Source organism: Typopeltis vanoorti, chromosome 3 (genome assembly GCF_054136105.1).
Source record: "Typopeltis vanoorti isolate ZY-2024b chromosome 3, IOZ_Tvanoo_1.0, whole genome shotgun sequence".
In the NCBI taxonomy this organism is placed as follows: Eukaryota; Metazoa; Arthropoda; class Arachnida; order Uropygi; family Thelyphonidae; genus Typopeltis; species Typopeltis vanoorti.
The window spans coordinates 5,149,240-5,173,514 of record NC_143551.1 but is presented as its reverse complement, the minus strand read 5'-3'; the positions used below and the strand labels follow the sequence as shown (position 1 = coordinate 5,173,514).

Sequence of the window (24,275 nt, the reverse complement as noted above, 5' to 3'; positions counted from 1 at the left end):
GAAGGTGGTAGTGTGTAAACGTAGATAAATAAAGTAATTTCTCACAAACAGAGCTAGTCTCGAAATTTTTGATACCACCTTGTAGCTCATCTCTCAAAGTTTAGTATGGGAAGGTGGTTTGCAATTGTTTATCATTCTATGAAACAGATGCAGAAAATTGCATCTATTTGATAGTAATTAGTTCTTGTTTAAGGATGCATCAGTAGAACAACAGATGTGAGCTCTGAGTTCTTACAGTTCTTAGTCTTACAATACTGATTTTTTTGAAGAAAAAAAAACTGATCAGAGTTTATTCATATTAAGTGGATATTGAATCCATCATTATTTCTTAGCCGAATAAGAAACTCAAAGATAGATAATCTAATAGTTTCATGCCGAATATAGAAAACTATGAAAGTTCGGTGAGTCCAAGCATAAGCCAACACCTGATACATGCTGGGGCAACTCGTGGTAAAAGTGGAGTAAGCTCTGATCACTGTCCTTAGTGTTTTCCCATAATGTACAACACAACTCCTAGGAGATATATGCTGTTATACATTATGAGAGGAGGTTACTACCCAGACCGGTTTCGAGGTCTGGGTAGTAACCTCCTCTCATATTTTTTGAGGTCTCATCAGTGAGTAGGTAGACCCAGATGTAAATACTGAGGTTGCAGTAGTGCAGAGCTTATTTCTTTACTGTACGAGTAAAAAAATAAAGAGCCAGTAGGCTTCACTTTGTCGAAGTAAGTTTATCCAAATTAAGTGGATATTGAATCCAACATTATTTCTTAGCTGAATAAGAAACTTAAAGACAGAAAATCTAAGAGTTTCATACCGAATATAGAAAACTATAAATGTTTGGCGAGTCCAAGCATAAGCCAACACCTATACATCCTGGGGCAACTCATAGTAAAGGTGGAGTGCTTTTGGCGACTCATACAGTAAAGAAATATGCTCTGCACTACTGCAACCTCAGTATTTACATCTGGGTCTACTTACTTACTGATGAGACCTCAAAAAAGGTCGAAGCCAGTCTGGGTAGTGACCTTCTCTCATAATGTATAATAGCATATATCTCTTAGGAGTTGTTTTGTACGTTATGAGAAAATACTAAAGACAGTGATCGGATCTTACTCCACCTTTACTATGAATTGCTCGAGCATGTACCAGGTGTTGGCTTATGCTTGGACTCGCTGAACTGTTATAGTTTTCTATATTCAGCATGAAAATCTTAGATTTTCTATCTTTGAGTTTCTTATTTGGCTAAGAAATAATGTTGGATTCGATATCCACTTAATTTGAATAAACTTACTTCGCCTAAGGCCTATGGTCCTAAACCAGCTATCTGTAATTGGCTGATGGTGGAGATTGGCTTCCCTCCATTCTTCAAAACTAAGACAGAATGAAACAGCCTTGCCTACTCTCTTTGGCAAATAAAAGACATTAGTGGATAAAAAAAAAAATTTTTTTTTGAATAATTGGTATTGATAACCATGTCCGTGCGGTTAGCCTAGTGCTATGCACTTTGCAACCATATGTCTGGGGAAGGAGTGTTCTAGGTTCAATTCCTGTCACCGACGTGAGGAGTTTAAGGATCTTTCTCAACCTTATTCAAGTTAGCCGGTCTTGGGCATGGACAGCAGGACTTCCCCCTTCAGTTTATCTGGGATTTTTCATCACACAAGCAAGCAAGCAAACCAGCCCCGTGAACACAGACTACAGTCATAGGATATAGTACTTAATCCCTCATTAGGAGGGTTCAACGAGTCCTAAGGGGGTGGTCGGGGAATAGGGGGGGAACCCCACACAAATAAAATCAGTTGATAATCATATAATCTCTATTTGACTTTACTGTTGATTGGAGCTCTGACAGTGAATTCACTGAATTAGCTCTCCAAGACTTGAACAGCAAATTCACTTTCTATTAAAAGCAGTTCATAATAATGAATATTTTTTTGCCTAACATTGTTTTTAGTATCAACTTTAAATTAGCATTACTGATACAGGGCTTTAGTCCAAAAAAAAAATTTTTTTGGGGTTTGTACATTAGTAGTGTTTGTGTTGTTATGACATATCAAAGTTACATTATAATTTGTGTAAACTCTGAAATAAAGTAAAATTTCTCCATAAATCTAGTAAATGATTTTTCCTCCCCCTAGCTTGTTGTATTGTGTGGCAAAAATAGAGCAGAAGAAGATCGGCGGGGTGTGAGATTAGTTACAACAAAGTGGCATTTCCATCTCACTTTAGCTATGCTGTGGCTTTGGTGTTCTGTAATTACTGTGCCTTCATTGATTGTTTGGTCCCGAGGCCTAAAGTATAGCCTTCACCTTCCAAATGATCCATATACGATGATAGCAGTGTTGATGGTATTGTCAAGTTGTATTTTATGGCAGAAGACGACTCCTTCTTCTGCTATGTAAGTATATTGAAAATCATAATTCAGATGTTTTTGAAGAAATGTAAAAAAAGGAAAACTTAATTGCAAACCTAAACTGCTTGACATCTTTCCCATTAGGCTATGACTTGGGTTGCTGAAGTTATTGTATTTATGATTCATGAATTGTTTCTAATTGAGGTGAAAATAAAACTACCATGAAAATTATTTTAAGGTTGTAAAATTTTCATCTACATCAGTAGAATTCCTAACTGATTAAAAAACGTGTATGTGTGTGTATTATATATATATATATATAAGAGAAAATAATAAATTAGAAATTAATAGATTGATTTCCCCTAGAGAGTACAATGAAAGGCCATTAGATATGTTTAAATTCAGATATAAATGTTCCATAAGGAATCTTACTCTTGTGTAAGAGCTTGGTTTTCTTTCAAAGTATACATTTTGTTTTGTAGAGATGGTATGTTCAACTAAACCAGATTTCTCAAGTTCATGGTTACCAGATATAAGATTTATGGTCTTCATGGAAAAATATAAATTTTATATCTAGTTCCATGCGAATATACCTAATTGTCCAAATGATGAGAAGCAGCAGAAGCAATCTGCTAGACATTGTGAAGTTAAGTGAAAAGGCTTGTCTTTAGGTGAAGAAAGGAAGGTGGAGATCTCCCTGATAGGAAGAAAGGAGGATACCAAAATGTTGAGAGGCCTCAGAACTTTAGTAGTGTGTTCAGATATTCCTTTAACATAAAGAAGAAGAATCAGAGCAGTTTCTTCATCAGACATAGAGACCGGGACATGGGACCCTAAAATTGTTACATTTTTTGTTGGTAAAGGACTGGTTGAAACGATTTTTTAGAAAGGCATTTTTTAAAATGCTTCTGCTAATTGTATTAATAAGGTGAAAATTTTACACCATTAAAATAATTTTTATTTCCATTACAATTTGAAGGTGTCATTTTTTTTTTTAATGATTTTTATGTACTATCATATCCTGCACACCCCTTGAGGGTAAATGTCAGGAATTTGATGATAATTGCAATTTAAAAAATAAAAATATGACAGCTTGTGTACGCATTGTGAGATATATGATTTTTTGAATGATGTCCATCATCCATGATACATTTTCCATTAGGTATCCACATGGATACCTAATGTAAAGTAAAGCCATGAACTGCTAATATCTCAAAAGTTACTGAATCAGCCTATCAGAGTTTTCTTTGATATCAAAATAAATATGGTATACAAAGATACTCCTATTGTTTATGTTATGTTAATGTGTACTTACACTACAGATAAGCACAGTGGCTATTAATGGACCATAAATAATATGCTTAAAGTGGCATAAATATCAACATTAGTGAACACCAAGTCTATCATACTGCTCCTTAAAATCATCCACAGTTTGCATGTTCACCACCCTCTCAGGCAATGTATTCCATGCTCCTACCACTCTCCATGCAAAAAATACTTACTTTTTAACTTTTTACTCACCACTTCCATCATAAAAATATGATGCAACTTAAAATTAATTAGCTTGTCATGTGGCACCCTATCAAATGCCCAGTTTCCAGGGCCTCTTGTCCTTGTTCCTTTCCATTTTTCTACCTTATGAAAATTCTCCTTATTGTTAATACGATAATAACCCTTCAACACCTGCTATCAGTCTATCCTTATAATCAATGTTGTACAGTCCTGACATCATTTTTGTTATCTTTCTCTGAACCCTCTCCAAGATTACATCATCCCCTTCAAATCCTGATTGTCAGATCTGAGCACAGAAATCTAGATGTGGTCTGATCAAAGCTTTGTACAATAAAATCAGCACATTTTTATCTCTTGTGTTCAATGTTCTCCACAACATTGCTGCAATTCTCTGAGATGTCTTCAACCTTTGCAATATGTCCCCAGAACTTCAAATCTCTATCCACAATTAATCCCAAGATCCCCTTGCTTCCTCATCCTTCTTCCAATATAACTCCACCAAGTAAGTATGATGCATCTGTTCTGTGGATCCCAGATTTTAAAATACATGTAGTTGCATTAAACTGAAACTCAATTCTTTTGCCTACTTTTTCAGCTTATTCAAATTCTCTTGAAGAGCCAAAATATTAGCACTATTACTAACCATCCAAGCTTCACATCATCTGCAAACAACTGAACATCTCCTTGTCATCCTGTGACAATATCATTGACATAAAGATTGAACAGCAATGGTCCCAGGACTGAACCCTGTGGAACTCCACTTGTAACCTTCCTACTCCATGATACTGCTCCCCCATATACAACTCTCTAATATCTATCAGATAGCCAATTACCAATTCAATCCACTAACCTGATATCTGAACCATATGATGCAACTTAAAAATGCTGGTCATGTGGTACCCTGTCAGCCTTGGGGGTGGGGGTGGACATTGTATGCCTTATCTTCATTCACTGCTCTTGTTACTCTATTATAAAAGCTAACCAGATTACTAAAACAAGAGCACCTTTTAACAAACCCATGCTGGCTTGTTTAAATAATATTGCCCTCATCTGCTCAGTTCTGTATTTCTTACCAATTTCTCCAAACTCTTAACAACTACAGAAGAAATGCACACAGGCCTGTAGTTTGATACGTCCATTCTACCACCACCCTTATGCAGTGGTACTATCTTACCCTCCTTCCACTATTTAGAAACCTGCCCCATTGCAAGACTTTCATTAAACAGTCAAATTGATGGTGCAGTCTGTTCTACAGCATATTCCCTTAAAACATATGGTGAAATTCCATCTAGTAATCCTGCTTTATTGACATTTAATATACTCGGTATTGGAATGCATCCTCTTCATTCACTTCTAGTACTTCACCACTCATCTTTCTAGGAATAAAGCTGTAATACAAGGATGGAACACTACTAAAGTGATCATGAAATGATTGAAAGATGTTGGTGAGATTGGTTAGAAATAGAATACAGGATTGGGTTGATGGACATAGAATTCTTTATTATGGTTAGCATGAATTTGTAAAGGCTAGGTCCTGTTTTAACAATTTACTTGCATTCTATGATAGGGTAATGAATGTGTTAGATAAGGGAGAATCATATATAGTGATATTCTTGGACTTTGCAAAAAGTTTGATAGATTCCCACATGATAAGTTGGTGTACAAGCTGCAGAGGATGGGAATAGATAGTATGTTGGTTAGATGGATCATAGATTGGTTTTCTGAACAATACCAGCAGGTTGTGTATGATGGAGCAGTGTCTCAAAAAAAGAGGGTAACCAGTGGCTTGCCCCAGGTTCTGTTCTTGAGCTGGTGCTGTTCAACTTGTTTATAAACAATATATCATGTGGACTGACTGGGGTTTTCCAGTTGTTTGCTGATGGTGCAAAGTTGGGGAGAATTATAAGTAGTACTACTGATGTTAATTCCCTTTGGGAAGATGTGAATAGACTTTTGACTTAGACAAAGGATTGGAGTTGTAGTTTTAATATAAGTGCATGGTGTTGCATGCAGAAATATAAGGCTGTGTACTCTATTGCCAGTGGCATACTGCAGGAAGTGGATGAGATTTAGGAGTGATGGTTGATAGTAGACTGAAGTTTAGAGCGCATATTGCTAGTGTTGCAAAGGCTGCACATTATAGTGCTGCTATGATAAGAAGTACGCTAACATGTAGGGATAAGGAAGTGGTTGTGCCACTGTATAAAATATTGGTCAGACCACACATGGACTATTCTGCTCAAATTTGGTTGCCTGGTTTTCAGTGTGATGTGGAAATATTGGAGAGGATCCAGAGGCAAGTGACTAAGACAGTATCAGGCCTTTGGAATGCTGGCTATGGAGAGAGGTTGAAGAAATGTGGATTGCTTAGTTTAGTGGATATAGAGGAAAAGAGTGATATGATAGGGACATTTAGTGAGAGGATTTTATTGGATTAATCCAGATGAGATTATAAAAAGAGTAGAAGACAAGAGGGGAAAATCCAGAGGCCATTCCTAGAAGTTATGTAAGAGTGTGGTGAAGAGGGGTGTGAGGAGTAGATTTTTTACTGCAATTTTTAATCAAGAAGTGTTAGGTATTTTAAGAGTCAGCATGATAATTATGTTGTCAGCTGAATGAATCTCCCATGATGTGTCTGCCGACTCCATGGATGGTGCAATAATAATAATACTAAATAGTTCAACTATGTCATCTGCTTTGGTCAACTGCTTCCCATGTCCACCCAACAAAATAATCCATCCACTATAATATTTCCTTCTACTTGCCACATAGCGAAAAATACTCCTTGGGATTCTTCTTGGATTGCAGTTCTAGTCTCCTCTCATATTCTAATTTTTCCCTCCTTATAGTACTAGTCACTTTCCCAGCCCGAGCATTATATTCCTCATGCAACTGTTCTCCACCTCTTTGTGCCTTTTTATAATCTCTTTTCCTTCTGCAGTTCCCTATTGCTTTATCATCACTCGATGTATTCAATCTGGCATTGCTATCAACAATTTTTTATGTATCTCCCATGTACTGGCGACCCCTCTTCCTTTAAATTGTTTCATACATTATACTGCTGCAAGCTGGTTTCAGTCCATGAGAGTCACCTACCTTATAATTCCATGTAACCTCCTTCTGTTTTGATATCTCCTCATGCCTATTCATCCTCCAAGTCAGGACTACATGGTCACTCTCACCAATGAGAGGCAAGTATGATCTCAGGCATGATCAGATCCTCTGATGCTGTGACCAAATCCAGAACTCTTGAACCTTGTGTTTTTCCCATCACATGCAACTAAGACAGTTGTCTCTCAAGAAATCCAAAAATTCGGTTCTCTTATTACTGCATGTTGTCTCCTCTGCCCAGTTTCTATCACTATGGTTGAAGTCCCCCATAATGATCGCATGCTTTGTGCTTGCCAAACTAATTTGACTAAACATTTCCTGTAGGTAGTTTTCAGTATTGAGACAACATATTAATATAAAGAGTTTATTAAAAATAAACAATTAAAAAACCTGACAAGTTTCGTTCGTTGTAAACTTACATCATCAGAGGTAATGGTATATAAAGGTATTTTAATCAAGAAGTGTTAGGTATTTTAAGAGTCAGCATGATAATTATGTTGTCAGTTGAATGAATCTCCCATGATGCGTCTGCCGACTCCATGGATGGTGCAATAATAACAATACTAAATAGTTCAATTATGTCATCTGCTTTGGTCAACTTCTTCCCATGTCCACCCGACAAGATAATCCATCCACTATAATATTTCCTTCTGCTTGCCACATAGCAAAAAATACTCCTTGGGATTCTCCTTGGATTGTAGTTCTAGTCTCCTCTCATATTCTAATTTTTCCCTCCTACTAGTACTAGTCACTCAACACAATAAAAGTTTATTGACAATGAGTTACACATTAGATGGTTTTTTTTTTATAATTTCACATCTGTCAAATAATTGAGAAACCCCGAATATAAATGATATATTTTTTACTGTATGCGTGTTGGAACATTGCTGGTTGTTGCCACATTCTGTAGCTCACACGTGCTATATCCATGGTCCGAGGCAATTAAATTTTTGATGAAAGCAGACTACACTTGATGTAAAATCAAGCCTTGATTTTTAAACAATCACTGTGTAGGGGTCCTGAGCATTACTGCAACTTCTTTAAATTTCATTGTGACACAGTTGTTATCAATATATAACATGTTTGTCTGTTGCCAGCATACTTGATAGCTAGTTGTTGGGCATGTTGGGCCCATATACAGGAGGTTGGCTGGTCAACCTCTAGTACGTTAGTACCGTATATGGGTGATGGGTTGTGAAAGGAGAAACTTGTTTACATTTGATTTGAATGCCTGTATATTGTATTCCTTGGGAAATACACCAGGGGGAAGACTGTTCCACAGTACTGCAGTAGCCAGGATGAATGAGGAGGAGAAAAAACTTGTTCTGTGGGTTTTGAGGTGTACTGTAAAAGGATGTTGGGCGGCAGCTGTACGTGTTCCAATGGGCTTGGTACAGGGTGGGGAAATTATTGATGCTGTTTCAGATGAACCTTTCCCGTGAAAGTATTTATAGAATATACAGATTGCAGAGACCAAGCGTCTATGTGAAAGTGGGGGAAGCAAGTTGGTGAGTGATGGGTCATTTATTAGTCTAATCGCTCTCCTCTGTATTGAGTCAAGCATTTTGAGGAGGCTTTTTGGAGCCCCACTCCAGATGTGAGAGCAGTATTTGAGAGCTGGGTGTATTTGTGACCTGTATAATATTAACAGCTGTTTAGAGGTGAAATAGCGTCTTGAGCGAAAGAGAAAAACCTAGTTTTTTGGAAGTTGAGGATGCAATGGTTGTGATGTGTTTCTGCCAGGAGAGGCTTGATGTCAACGTAATTCCGAGAAGAGAAATTTCATCTTGTCTGTGAATTTGAGTGTTATCGAAAACAATGCTGGGAGAAACTGGTTCTTTTTTGTGAGAAATAAAACAGAACTGGGTTTTACTAGTGGTGAAGTTGACAAGGTTGTCTGAGCCCCCATCAGAGGATGGCTTGGAGGTCGGAATTAAGAGCAGTGGTGGTTGATGTTCTATGGGATGAAGTGAGTTGTGTAGGGTAAGGTTTGTCAAATGAAAGGAAGGAATGTAGTGTGCTGTCATCTGCAAAACTGTGTATTGGGTTAGAGGTCAACTGAAGTAGGTCATTGATATATAAAAGGAAGAGGGTCAGTGAGAGAGCTGAGCCTTGAGGGACCCCAGCATTAGTTGGATGGTGAGAGGATAGGGAGCCGTCTACCATCACACATAGTGTACATCCAGACAGGAAGCTGGCAGGCTATCTGCAGAAGTCCTGAGGCAGTCCAAATGATGGGAGTTTGCTTAGTAAGCCTTTGTGCCAGACTTGGTCAAAGGCTTTGGAGATATCAAGTGCAACTACTTGGGATTCGCCGAATTTCTCCATAGCATTTGTCCGGTGATGGGTGATGTATGAGAGTAGATCTCCTGTTGAACGGCTTTGGCAGAATCCGTACTGGTGATCGCTTAATAGCTGGGTACCTTTGTTAGATATTGTGTCTGGTCCATTGTTATGTCGTTACTTTTCCTATAATAATTTACTTCCTTTATGAATTTACCTCTCTACAATAACTACAAGACTTACAAAATTTTCCTGACTAATATCTGTATTACTTCTTACATGTTCATTCTATAAGGAAAGCAAATTCTATATCTCTAGCCGATTCCTAATTTTACTCACGTGCTTACCCTGACTGTTAAAGGTTATTCCTTGCTAAAAGAAATGAATCCTCTAATTTCTTTCTGGGGCCGTCCCTCTTCAGATATTGAAAAATTTATTTTTTTAAAAGCTGCACCAGCCAATATCTTAGAATAGAGGGGATTCTTATTCAGGGAGACTTTTGGTACACATAGGTGAATAAATTTAGTGATTTTTCATTTGTACTGCCTTGTTACATTTTTTGGAGAACCAGGGTTTAATTAGGGGACGGCAGGTCTGAGTAGTGTGGGGAATATATGCTTTCATGCCAGCGAGGATCACTTTGGTGATGCGTTCGGTGCATATGTCTGGACTGGAAGACCGGAAACAATAGTCTAACCATGGGAATGAAGCATAGTAGTCTCGGACACTGTTCCATTTGGCACTGTTATAATGCCAAACTACTCTTGTGTGGGAGTAATTGTGTAGGCGTTGTTGCATGGGGAAGGAGATAAGCACTAAGTTGTGGTCAGAATTACCCAGGAGACATACTACATTCACTGCATATTTGGAGGGGTCATTAGTAAGGAAGAGATCTAGTGTATTTGGGGAGTGGTTTGGGTTATCTGGTATTCTGGTCGGTTTTTGAACAATTTGCGTGAGGTCATTAGTGACTGCAAATGTTTCAGGATCTGTATGACTGGAAGATGAAAGCCAATTGGTGTTATGGACGTTGAAATCACCCAGGAGGATGATTTCACTGTTTGGGGAGTGGAACTGGAGAAAATCAACTTTTAAGGATAGGAAATGAAAGAGCTCTGAGTGATTGGTGGTGTTAGGAGAGCGATAGAGACAGCAGATGAATTTGACTGAGTGGGGGAGGGATATCTTCAGCCAAAGAAGGTCAAAGTCGGGCGATTCCAAGCTAGTTGTTCTCTGCCAGGGTATGTCAGAGCGGATATATGTACAGACGCCACTCTTGGGTCGAAGGGAGTTAAATAGTTAGGAAGGTTGAGATGAATAGTGCTGTGGGAAGGTGAGATTTGAGTTTCGTTTAAAAAGAGTAGGTGGGGTTTGGTGGACTGCAGGTGGTAGTGGATGCTGTTGTGGTTAGAGTTGAGGCCACGGATGTTGGTGAAGTGGATATGCAAGGTTCTGTAAGGCATGGATTTGACCCCAAGGGTCCTGCACGTTTCCTATGCAGTGCCTGCATGCTGGTGTTCTTGGTGGCTACTGGCGTCATTTGGTTTTTGTATTAGTTTGGATTGTTTGTAGTCTATTACCCAACTGTTGTCTCCATTTTGGCGTTTTTCTTCTAGTTGTTTTCGGAGTTGGTGTCTTTGTTCTCTCTGAGCAAAGGTTAAATCAGGGTGAGCACTTATGAGCGACTGGGGGCAAGTGTCCTTTAGCTTGTTGTTTATCGCTGTTATAAATTTGGTTGTGTTTATTGGTGATCGCAGGTTACTTTCACGAGACGTGGATAGTTCGATGTAGGCTAGTAGTGGCGACATGGAATGCTAAGCCTAATTTGTGCTCCCTTCTTTTTTCAACATCTTTTACATGCTCAGACATGAGGATCTCTCCCGACCTTCATGCCTGGAATACATAACAAATACCACAAGAGCAATGAATCTCATAGATGCCTGGTTTTTTCATGGGATGATATGGCAGTTTTGATGGATGTAGGAATCTTGATATTTTTGTAAAGGTAGAAAAGCCACTTTTATGTTGTACTTGCAGAGCAACATAGCCAATTTGCCCATGACATTTTTGATGTATGGCAATGTGATTGTATTCTTGAAATCTTGTTTAAGTAAGGGAGTTGCAGGAGCTGTATTAAGAATTTCTTTGATTGTCTTGGGTTCAAAACCATTAAGTGCGAAGTTCTGTGCCAGGTATTGTAATTCTTCATTTCTCTTCATCGGCGTGCTAGATATATTGTATGCTCTGTCTCTCAAAATTTTAATTATGCCTATTTTTTGCAATGGATGGTGGTGGTGTGAAGCATTTAAAAATATTCCCATTATGGTGGGTTTTCTATATACAGAGAAGGATAACCTTTTTTCCTCTTCATTTACTTCAGTAAGGATATCAAGGAAAGGTAATTTTTTGTGCTGTTCTAGTTCAATAGTGAATTTTATATTTGGATGCAAATTGTTTAGATAATCTTTAAAAGCAATCAGCTCATCTACCATTCCCGACTAAATGACGAAAATATCATCTACGTAATATGACGAAACTTTTCGTCTTTTTTGATAGATTTTTAATGCATTTGTTTTGAAATTTTTCATAAAATCGGGAGAGATCCGCATGTCTGAGCATGTAAAAGATGTCGAGAAAAAAAAAAGAAGGGAGCACAAATCAGGCATTCCACACAGCCACTACTGGCCATCAAGTACTCTGGCAACAGACAAACGTCATATGAGATATATTTATAACAACTGTTTCACAAGGAAATTTAAAGAAGCTGCAATAAAAATGTGGTCTCCTTCATTCAAAAATTTAACTGCCTCGGACCCTGGATATAGCGCACGTTAGCCACAGAATGTGGCATCAACTAGCTATGTTCCAACACACATTCAGTAACAAATATATCATTTGTATTCAGGTTTCTCAATTATTTGACAGTTGTGAAGTTATAAAAAAAACATCTAATGTGTAATTAATTGTCAATAAGCTTTTGTTGTATTAAACCTTTATATACCATTACTCCTGATGATATGTCTTACAATGAACAAAACTTGTCGGGTTTTTTAATTGTTTATTTTTAATAATTCTTTATATTAATACGTGGTCTTAATACCAAAAACTACCTGCAGAACTGCTTAACCACAGAAACCTACATCTAAACATTTCCTGCTCATCACCATATGTATTCCCTGGTCTTTAGCAAAATCCCACTAAATATCTTCTCCTATCCATCTGACACCATATACTCTCAAAGCCATTAGTGTTATTTCCACTGAGGTTCACTGATACAACCACCTTTGGAAAGACAGTAAATCAATGCTACAAACTCCTTCTGCTGATTACTAATGCTCCTAGCATTTGTATACAGAAAAGCCAGTGTATTGCCAGACTTCGTATATCCATTATTACTCCCCTCATACTCCACTTGGCTCTGTAATATAGTGAGTAGCCCTCATTTCTCAAGCCACTATCCTCAGGAGGCCATTCCTCCAATGTGCAATTCTAGTTTCCCTGTTCCGACACATTCACTTGCCCAGAAAACAACAGGTTTTTCAAATGCCTGCATCTTTCTACATTCAAATGTATTCGACACATCCACACATATCAGACCCCTTTTCCTGCACATTCTCACTATCGTTCCATCATCATCATTGCTCTTCTCCTCCACTCCACATTATCATACCAGGGCAAAACGCTCACTATCTTTTCTCAGACACTCCTTTCCTTTAGTGTTACATGGTGATCAGCATTCATTTTAGACAAATTATGGACTCTACAACTGTGTTAGAAATAATTATTTTCATTTCCCGACATTTCAACCTACATATTAAGGTCATCATCTGGAGTATACACACCCATGTATGTTGGCCGAGTGGTTAGCATATGCACTCCACAGTCGTAAAGCTGCGAGTTCGAATCCCGCCTTGGGCATGGATGCTTGTGATTGTCTGTAGAAATACTAGTGGTGGTGTTGGGCAGTAGATGTTGCTGGTGTAGATGATGATAGTTGCAATTCGCTAGTTGGTGAATTGAGGGATGGAGATGGAGAGCTGTAGAGTAGGTGCCCTCCCTCGATGAGTCTTTTTACTCCCTGGAAGTGCCACGTAATAATAATAATAATAATACATACCAGGGGCGAATGCTGGTCTTGAAATTCGTGCTTGCTCTTGTTATAATTCAGGGAATGAGAGGTGTGATTGAAGTCTGATTAGCGGAGTAATGAATTACTGACCATTTAAAACTATGTACAGGTAACCCTCATATAATGCGAATGTTAGGTTCCACAGAAATGCCATCGCGTTATGCGAGTCTCAGATCACATAGAAAAAGTAGGGTTATGTTCCGAAATCGTTTTTATTATTTTTTTTTAAATTATATAAACAACAGTGACATATCCAACAAAAAAAATATTTTTATTTAATTCAGGTAATTCATGTAAGTTAAGAAAACAAAACTATGAAACAAAAAGTACATAGTATAAAAATTACAAATTGTACTTAAACTTCATTGCACATAATGCATATTAAAAAAAAAATTAAATAAAAAAAATTAAAAAGAAAGATTAAAAGAGTGCATATTTTAATCTTTCATAGCATGAGGATTTGAGGATTATTTAATAAACACTGGTTTTGTCGTGTAATCACCTGATGCGTTACTACAAAACAGTAGAGTAATTCTATCTTTGGAAACTTTGAATCCAGGAGCTAATCTTTCATTTTTCGAAATATATGTGGTTTTTTGCACTTTTTTCCAATATAACCCAGATTCATTCGCATTGAACACCTGGTCTGCACTATAAATATTTATAAACTTTGATAGTTTTTTGTTTAATAAGATTTCCATTCTAGGAAGAATTTTCTTTTGAGGTACAATCTTCTATCGAAATCATTAGAGATTTCATCATTAGAATATTGTGTACACGAGCAACGCACTTTGCACTTATCGTTGACCCAGTAATAAACACTTTCTCGGATTTTATGTTCATTTTGTTTGATTGTTCGAATTGTTGATTCATGTAAATTCAAAGTCTCTGCAAAAACTCCTGGTTTTTTCCATTTTTCAACCGATCCAAGATTTTGAATATTTTTCTTCGAGAGAAATTAATTTTGTTTTCAATGTTGGTTTTTCCCTTTCGTTGCAATTTGTGGCTGTTACTATAAAAATAATTTTTGACACAAAAAAGCAAGCATTACGTATTGTATGTAACTCGCCAGAAAATAAAGTGCTCAGCTTGAAATGAACACACATGATTTTTAATGCACTTTCCTGGCAGAAATGAGGACAATTTTCAAATAAACATTTTATACGGTAAACAATTGAGGTACATGCATGCTAAAGGGTATTTTCCCTAATATAAATTCGCTACTTATAATTACATGCGGGATACAGGCAGACACAAATTTAACGAAGATAAAATTTGATTTTTAAGTTAAAAAACAAGGTGAAAAACATATGAAAAGATAAAGGGTTACTGCAATTTGTAGACTGTGTTGTATAAGTACTGCGTTCAACAAGGGTTACTACAATTTTAGACGGCGTTATATCAAAACCACATGAGGGTTACCTGTATTTAGAAATTTATGTACATTTAATCATACAAATACAACATTTATTTTACAAATGATATTCTATCTTTTTCAATTTAGCTACTTGAATACAAATTCTACTTTACAGTTCTTTATGAACTGGTCAATAACATTGTCATAAAAAGTTGGTTGTAACTTAATTTTCGCAAGCAACACTCACACTTGTAAAGACCGGCTGAAGCTCACTGGCTAGAGCTACTTTGACTGCGTATGGCCCGTATTTAAGCAACAGGGTGAGATGATGTGGAGGGAGCTGAAATGGCTGTGTGCACATGAAATCACAGTTCTGAAGCGAGGACCTGGATGCTCCCACAACCGTGCAAGTCAAGGTAGCTTGACTAGCGTCGACCTTCGATGCACAATGCAACGCTCAATTATTGCTGCACGAGCTTAAAACGTCTCCTTCTACAAAAATAAAAGCCTAAATGGAATGCTTATAAATGCATGCATTTATTAACAAATAAATATTACTTCTTTCTCAATTAATGAGCTTGCACAGCAAGCATGGAGAATTCCTCACTGACACACACACACACACACACACACACACACACACACACACACACACACACAGAGAGAGATACAGTGATGAGAGACAACATCAGAGAAACATTCTTTCGTATACATAGTTTTATTACAATAAAACTGATGTCCTAAATTAACATGAATCCTTTCTTTTAGGCTTACACGGTTATCTGAATCTGAATTTTTGATCCGCTGTGAGCACGCGTGGCACCCATCTTGCGCAAAGCTTTTTCATTTGCAATTCTTCATCCAAAATATATCCTACAGATTCTATTGAAATGCCTATAGTCTCAGCAATTTCACACACTTTGACTCACCGGTCATCCAATACCATTGCAGTTGATCAATGATTTCTGATGTTGTTACACTTTTTGGACATCCTTCACGTGGATCTTCTTGAAGGCTGGTACGGCCCACATTTAAACTCGGCAGGCCATTTCTCAATTGTCGAAAACAAAGGAGAAGAGTGCCCATAAACGTTTATGAACTTCAAATGAATTTCTTTTGGAGTTAAACCTTTTTTTTACAAAGAATTTTATAACCGCACGATACTCAGTTGTATCCATTTTAAGGGATACAGACAACACTTCTGATTCAAAGAGCTGTATAAAACAAACTACTTAGAATGACTTGCGATTTCACATGGATGCTTATGACAGATGTACCAACTTAGGAAAAAAAATCTTGCCGATAGTGTTTCCATCTATGGTCAACTCCAAGAACTTTTCAGACCACCCTCTTATGCTATTGTTTTGTTTGTTTAGGTGGCTGAGGGAAGTGTCTAATGTCTGGCGGCTATCGGGCCAGATATCGAAAACATTTTCAATGTATCTAAGCCAGACTTTGGATTTTAAAGGAGAGGAATCTAGAGCACATTGCTCAAAATATTCTATGTAAAAGTTAGCAATTGGGTGGGTTAATAGTGAAAATAATCCTGATCAAAAATAATGGTGAGTTCAACTGATAAAATCATTATCTCTTTAGCATACTGTGTGAAATGTAATATAACTTGTCTCTGTATATATACGTGTATACTCCAGATGATGACCTTAATATGAAGATGGAAATATCACAAAATTAAAATAATTATTTATAACATGGTTGTCGTTTTCTGAGACACATTTCTGCTGCACTATATTTAACATCAACCTCTTTCTCTCCTTCCTCCCTCTCACCTCTCTATCCTTTGCTTCCACACTCTCTCATCTTTCTGCAATTTCTTCTCTTTCACTGCTGTCTCTCCTTTTCTCTTGCCTTCTTCTCCCTTGCTGTCTGCTACTGTTTTCTTACACCTACTCTTGTTCCTCTCACAGTAGCCAACCTCTCTATCATCCTAAGTTCTTCATTCTTCCTCCTCAACTCAGTCTTTATTCCTTCCATCTCCTTTCTCAGAAGTTCTGTTTCTCTCTCCACACATTCCGCTCTCAATTGCCATTCACACACACACAATTATCTCCATGGACATCCACAGAAAATTTCCTGGGTGGGGGGGGGGGGGGGAAGCTTGGAGACAAATAATTACATCAGTAAATTTTTAATAATTATTTCAATAATCACATATCGTATAAGAATTGAATTCTTCGTCTATTGTTTGCAAATCTATTTACAATTCACACTTCACTCAGTGACTCACTAAACACAAGGCAAACAAACTGGTCACTGTTCACAACAGTAATGAACATTTTTGCCACAAAGCAGAAAAAGATTAACCAAAAACAGGAACACGTTTTATTGCTGCAATAGACAGAACACATGTTTTATGGTTACCCTACCGGGTGCCGAAACTGGTCAACCTGTAATAGAATTTTAAAACAAATAAACTGTCCCGTGGACGAGGGTGTAAAGTTACATATCGCACTCACTTTTACAATTAGAATTTGTGGAATTTTATACTCAATCCCATTTAGCCCTGGGTAGTTTAGTGGACGGAGATGGATTGATTGATGGCCATAATCATGAGTGTCTGCAGAGGGGGACAAAATCCGTATATGTCTTTAGTATTGTCTTCATCCTCCAACACACTACTGGCATCCACAAACTGAAAATTGTCCATTTCCAAAGCACTATCTCTGCTGCCACTAAATCCTGAGATGAGACATTCGTATCTCTCAGCACCTCCCACTGCCTGCATTTCATTCACACATACAGTTTTTTTTTTTTTTTGCCTTGCATCTGCCACATTCTAAATAATGGATATATGTGCATACTGCACATATAACAAGCTACAAAATCTTTAACTAGGTTACGAATAACATGGTATTTAAATGGGGGAGGGCTAAGACTGGTAATGAAACTCAAAATTCAGTTCTCGTAGCAGAAACTTAAATACCAGTATTTTCACAAAATAAACACAATAATGTCTTTCCTTACTATTACTAATTATCTTCTATTAACAGCTCGCATCACTCATTGCATCCATCTTCTTTCATCCAATCTAACAGGTGGTGTGTTAGCAGTGCCGCCTGTTAGATTGGATAAAGAGGAATAATAACTTGCCTGTCTCTGCTCATCAACGTATTCTTCAGTAACCAAGTGAGGATGATGATTAGCAACTTTTGCTATGTACTCCCTAAACTTTAACTCCTTATCCACTAACACTATATTGATCAAATATGTTATAATGGTATTTACTGCGGTAGAGTCAACTGTAATCAGCATCCAGATTATTATTATTATTGTCTAAGACTTCCAGGGAGTCCAGGACTCATCGGTGGAAGCTATAAATCACCCAGACCAGCTGTCATACCTTTACTTAAATTCATTCACACTAGATGCACTCACTACCCCCTAAAGGCAAACTGTCTTACTCCCTCACTGCTCTGTGAGAGAAGAATCTAACTCTTACTCCTTTCTGGACTGTGAACAAATTTAACTTCCATGGATGCTCCCGTGTTCCCCACCTTCCATATGATGAAAAATTTCATCAGATGATATCCTATAACACCCATTCAAATGTTTATAGACCTCTGTCATATCACTTCCCCCCCTCTTTCTCCTGTTAACCAGAGTCTGTAATCCACATACTCACAATCTGTCCTCATAACCTAAATCCCATAAATTCAATTTTCAAGATTCAGTCTAATGGTTTATAGGGAGGAAACAGCTTTTTTTTTTTTTTTTTTTTTTTTTTTTTAATATCAAACCACAATAACCAAAGAAAAATGGTATGGTAGCCTTGTGGCTGCAGTAAACATATGTTGGTCTGCAGATGTTCACTTTCTTATAGCCTTAATATAAACTGAACTGACTATGGTAGTCAGTTCAGTAGAACATTGTCCATGAAAATACCCATAGTAGAGAGACAAAATAGAAATTCAGTGCTGTTAGAAAATTAATGCACATATGTGAGAGAGGGTCTCATCAGATAATAAGATTGTCCACTACTGTATAACATCAGACAATTTTTAAAACCTTTTTTTTTTTTTTCTTCTGCCAAATATGTGGACAGATTTGGGATTTATATAGTTGTATAAGTGAGAGGTAGGACCTAGAGCAGAAAAGCGTGCCACAATTTTTTGGAGGAGAAAAAAGCTATGAATGAAATGTTTTTTCAGGAAAGGCTAAATGAGTAAGCCAGTCCAAGAAGAGAAATCAGATCTTATTTAGAAATCTGGGTATTATCAAAGGTATGTAAAATGTGATCTTGCTTGTGAGAAATAAGACTACTATATTTCGTAGCATTGAAGTTTACTAAGTTATTCTTCCCTCATTCAGGAATGGTATACCGATAAAGAGTTTATGTCATTTATTATTTATGCCAAACGTGGAATAATTGTACACTACAGAGGAAGGGTACTCTTGCATGGTATAGGGAAATGTAATGAGAGGAATCTGGCTGGAAAACCTGTTACAAAATGTAAAAGACGCTATAAGATGGTAGGTTTTTTTGAGCAAGTCTGTATACTAGATCCATTGAAATGCCTGGAGATGTGAAGAACTACCACACAAGATTTTCCAAACCTTACCATGGTTTGGAGATCAGCTGCATGTTGAGTGTGTGAAATCCATATTTCAGTAATGTGTTTAACTGATAGAAACCTACATTTGACCTTATTTAGTACATCATCTGTCACAGAACAGTAGTTAAAATATTACTCAGCATAGCCCACACCATTTACTTCTTTGATTCTGCTTTATAAGAGCTTCTCACATTCAAATCTGTGATGCACTTAAATGGTTGTATGTACATCAAGGATTTGTTTTTGACATCCCTGTAATATCAAGTGGATCATGGACTTATAACCAGCCTTCCTGGAGAGAAGAGTTCATGTCTGTTGTATTTCTGAATTCGTTGCAAGGATTTGAGGTAGTTTCATATGATCCCAACCTAGTGATTAACTTTCGTGTTTTATTATTTTTAAAAAGGGAATTAATGTATTGTAGTTAGATGCTCACGAGAAGATTCATACATTGTGAACATTTGTTTGCATTTGTGTTGAAGTAAAAATCACAGAGAAAACTTATTGCTTTTCTTTGCCTTAGGAAAATATTTATATAGATAGAAGTATAGTTTTTATTTTAAAGCTCAGTATGCAGACTCTTATGTGACTAATTTAATAGTACAACATATTTTTTTTCAAAAGATTTTGTGTGCATAAATACATTGTCATTCAGAATGACCACAATATGTTTCATCACATTATCACTCTGGCCATGTGATGGAATATGCCAAAAGTATTTAAATACATTTTCTAAAGTAGTTTTTTTTTTTTTTTTTTAAGATTAATCAGTTATCAGTTAGGTATCTATGTCTGTAAACACGAATACAAATGCCATATGCAACTAAGATATTTTGAAAACTCGAATCGCTGAAAATAGCAGTGATTTTGGCTTATTTTTGATTATTATTATTTTTTTTTTTTTTTTTGCTGCAAATTATAAATAATAATTGCATCTGTATTTCAATTATCTAGTCTGATTTTTTTCTAAATTTAGTTTTTTAAAAAAATTAATATTTTTATAATTACACATAATGTTAGGATTATTAAATGGATATGTATTATAAATATCTAAAAGTTGCTTTTATACACACTGATTATTATAATTTCTTTTCAGGGTATATTACAGAACTGTTTCACAATTAATTCACTGCATAGCTGTGCTCACTGTTATATATGGAATGGTTGCACTGTATCATATTGTGTATTTTATTGCTGCTGCTTTTGTTGTACTGGCTGCTCAACAGGTGGCTGCTTTATTTCATCAAACAGTTTCTGAGAAACAAGATTAAGCAGCATGAATGTCACATTATTTATTAGTGTATAATATTCTTTCCTTCATGTTATAATTCCTTTTTTATTTAAATATGAATTTTAAATCCAAATATGTTTGGAATGTATGTATGAAAATGTATGTGTGTGACAGAGAGAGAAAATCTAATTATATACGGGTAACAGTAACATTAATTTACAATTTTCATGTAAGTGGAAGGTGGATCATGAATTCATCTCTTGTGTGTTTAATACTGTCTTTAAAAAATGCTGAATTAGCTGATCTTTGTATTGTATTAAGATTGTATCATAATCAGTTTATTGTAGTGTGCTGTACTGTTGTTTAATGCAAAAGTGCTTGAAAGTATATAAAGGTTTCATTTTGAAATTTATTTTTGTACTATTTGCAGGCCTCCAGCATTAATTATATTTGCTGATATTTGAAATCTTTGAAGTTATAGTACATTTTTATTGGGATGAGTTACTCCCATTTAAAAAATTTTTATATTGCAGTAGAATAAACATTTTGGCATTCTTTACTATTAGAAATTTGAAGCAATTTCATAAAGTAATTGACTGTCGCTTATTAGATAACTTTTCTAAGAAATATATTGATTTTTATAAAAATCAGAATATAAATATAAAATATGATAATGATAAACTATAAAAAAACTGCAACAACTGATAAAATAATGCTGCCTTGTATATGTGATGTCAAGTTTCTGAACTAAACTGTTAGACTGTTAAAGGAATCACTAAAATAATGTATGATATAAATTTTGTCACATTCATTTGCCTTACTTGAGGTAAACAAGATGCTGTCAACCTTAGTTATAAAATGGTTGGTAATATATTTCATTGTGCAAAGGCAGCTCCAAGATATCTGGAGGTAACAAATTATAACAAATCAGACAATCTTGGCAATAGTGGTTAGCATATTGGAAATGTTGGATAAGGGCAACATCCAGAAATGAGTTAATAAGAATATGATACTATTTGGTAGTGAAGAGAAGGGAGACAGATGACTTTGTGAACAACTGTCTTTGCTGTAATAATTTATTCACTTTCTATAATGAAGTGACAGTTAGTATTGATTAAAGAAAATGGTTGCACTGGACATTGCAAAAATATCTGACAGATACTGACAAATATCTGACATGAATGAGAGATGGCTAATAGAGAAACATTAAGGAAGGGTATATGGTAGAGTAGAAGCAAGGGGAAGGCAGGTGATGAGTAGCATGCCCAGAGCTCTGTACTTGGGTCAAAGCTGTTTACATTAATGATATTGAGAATGATTTGACTGGAAATATTCACTTGTTTGCTAATGATACTGAAAACTGGGGTTGACAGTAGTTAATAAAGATGTAGGATCTCCACATCACTTCACTGTGAACAGTTGATATCATTTCACTGTAGGTATAATACTCATGGTGTAGATTATTATTGCACAGTCACCGTGGAGTTCTAAGACTCATCGTGGGAGACTCAGACTATCAGTACAATAACTATCATACCTCTTGAAATGGTTAACAGACAAAGCACTCACAACTGACTCAGGCAATCCATTCCATTCATTCAGCACTCTAAGTGAAAGATATGATCCTCATGCCCTTCTCTCAACCTACTTATGCAATGCACAAACTCTCAATCTATTCTCATAAAAAGAGTTCCACAGACCACTCACTATTTTGAGCACTTGCCTCTGGATCCTCTCTACCACTTACTCATCCCCAAGAAACCCGGTGACTATACCTGAGCACAGTAATCGAGGTGCATTCATATCAAGACTTTATAAAGAGGAACAGTAACTTCTTATCTTTGGGGCCATCCATGGAAACTGAGCAAGGGCGTTAGAACTAAGTTTTTTACTTGGAGAATGGTGAATGAGTGCAATAAGCTGCAAAAGTTTGTTGTGGGTGCCATGACTGTAAATGAGTTCAAAGCAAAGTATGATAGATACTGTGTGAATGCTGAATAGTTGTTATTGATATGATGTTTCGGGCCTCCCTCGATGAGTCTAAGGACCTCCTTGGAGTGCCCGTAATAAAAATAAGTCTTCGTATCACATGTGAACAAATTTCTTCTTTCCAATTCACTACCCATTCCCAGTGCTAACACATGGAACAACATAAAAAAAAAAAAAAAGAAGTCACAAAATGTCAGACAGGTTAAGTGTCACCCAACCATTCTGTATTTATATATGTATATGCTTCTCAAAGATGTTTTTTCTTTTTTTTGTACCTATTTTTTTGGCAAAATTTTATCTTTCTCTTTATAAAATAATTAGACTTCATGTATCAAGAGACAAGTTGACAGGTTTTAGGAAGAACATTACTGTAGGATGCATATTTATATAATGCATTCTTAACCTTAAACTGAATAGTTATTTGGTCATTCAGTTTTCTTTTGTAATGTAAGAAAAATGTGCATAATGGAATTTAGTTTGTTTCTTTGCTATATTTTTATGATGTAATTGTTCTGTAAATAAGCATCATAAAACTGCCAATTTATGTATTTTATTTATTTTTTCACTTTAATTCAGGATTTTGAATAAATATTACTTTAATTCATTTGAATGAAAAGAAAGCAATTGGCCAGAAGTTATTTAATTTCACACATGAGCTCATTTTTGGCTTAGTTATGTAGATTATGTATATATATATATATATATATATATATATATACACACACACACATACATATACACACACGAGGGCTGTTCAATAAGTAATAAGACTAATTTTACTGTCGCGAAACCACTCATCACAATATTAATTTCTGTGGAATAAAGAAATGTTGCTGTCTGTATTAACAAAAGAGGTTGATAGATGTCGTATACAGGCTGATGTGCCAGAGTGTCACGTGACTAATCGCAAACTTGTTTCGGCGCGCCTACGAACCGCGACCAGTCGTCGAAATGGAAGCGGCCTTGAAACAGCGTTATGCGATTAAATTTTGTGTGCGCTTGCAAAAATCGGCATCGGACACTTTTAACATGATACGCGAAGCTTTCCACGATGAAGCAATGTCGAGGGCAAGTGTTTTTCGCTGGCATAAAACTTTTAAGGAAGGAAGGCAAAATGTGGAAGATCTTGAACGTGAGGGAAGACCTTCAACGTCCATCACAAAGACAATGATCAACACAGCAGCAATTATCATCAAGGAGAATCGCAGAATTACAGTGCGCCAGCTGCATGTTGTCCTGAATATTTCTGTGGGAAGTGTTCACTCAATCATGGCTGAACATTTGGGACTGAAACGTGTTTGCGCCCGATGGATTCCCAAACTCTTGACACCGGAGCAAATGCAGCAACGAGTGGATGTGTGCACAGAATGGAAAGAAAGACTGGAACAAGAAGGCGACAACTTCTTAAAACGCATCATTACAGCCGATGAAGCTTGGTTATATCATTATGACCCTACAATGAAACAACAAAGCAGTGAATGGAAGCATTCATCTTCGCCTACCCCCAAGAAAGCAAAAACTGTAAAATCGGCTGGTAAAGTTATGACCGTAATGTTTTTTGACTATGAAGGCATTGTTTATCAACACGCTGTAGAACCCGGGAATACTGTAAACGGCTCATTCTATGCGGATGTTTTATGGACAATGGTACAGCACGCCAAAAGGAAGCGTCCATTGCTGAAGAATGGCTTCTTATTGCACCACGATAATGCAAGGCCACATATGGTTGGTTGTGTA

General features: G+C 36.5%; 1 protein-coding gene across 1 annotated transcript in view; it reads left to right on the top strand.

The window, feature by feature from the left end:
• The window catches only part of LOC150107877 (GPI inositol-deacylase-like), a 301,804-nt gene extending 278,642 nt beyond the window's left edge, over positions 1-23,162 (top strand). Inside the window, exons 12-13 of the mRNA XM_090415403.1 lie at positions 2,141-2,400; positions 20,415-23,162. Of these exons, the coding sequence (XP_090271529.1) occupies positions 2,141-2,400; positions 20,415-20,589 (435 nt within the window). The 3' untranslated portion in view covers positions 20,590-23,162. The remainder of the gene's footprint in view (positions 1-2,140; positions 2,401-20,414) is intronic.
• The last annotated feature ends 1,113 nt before the right edge of the window (positions 23,163-24,275 follow it).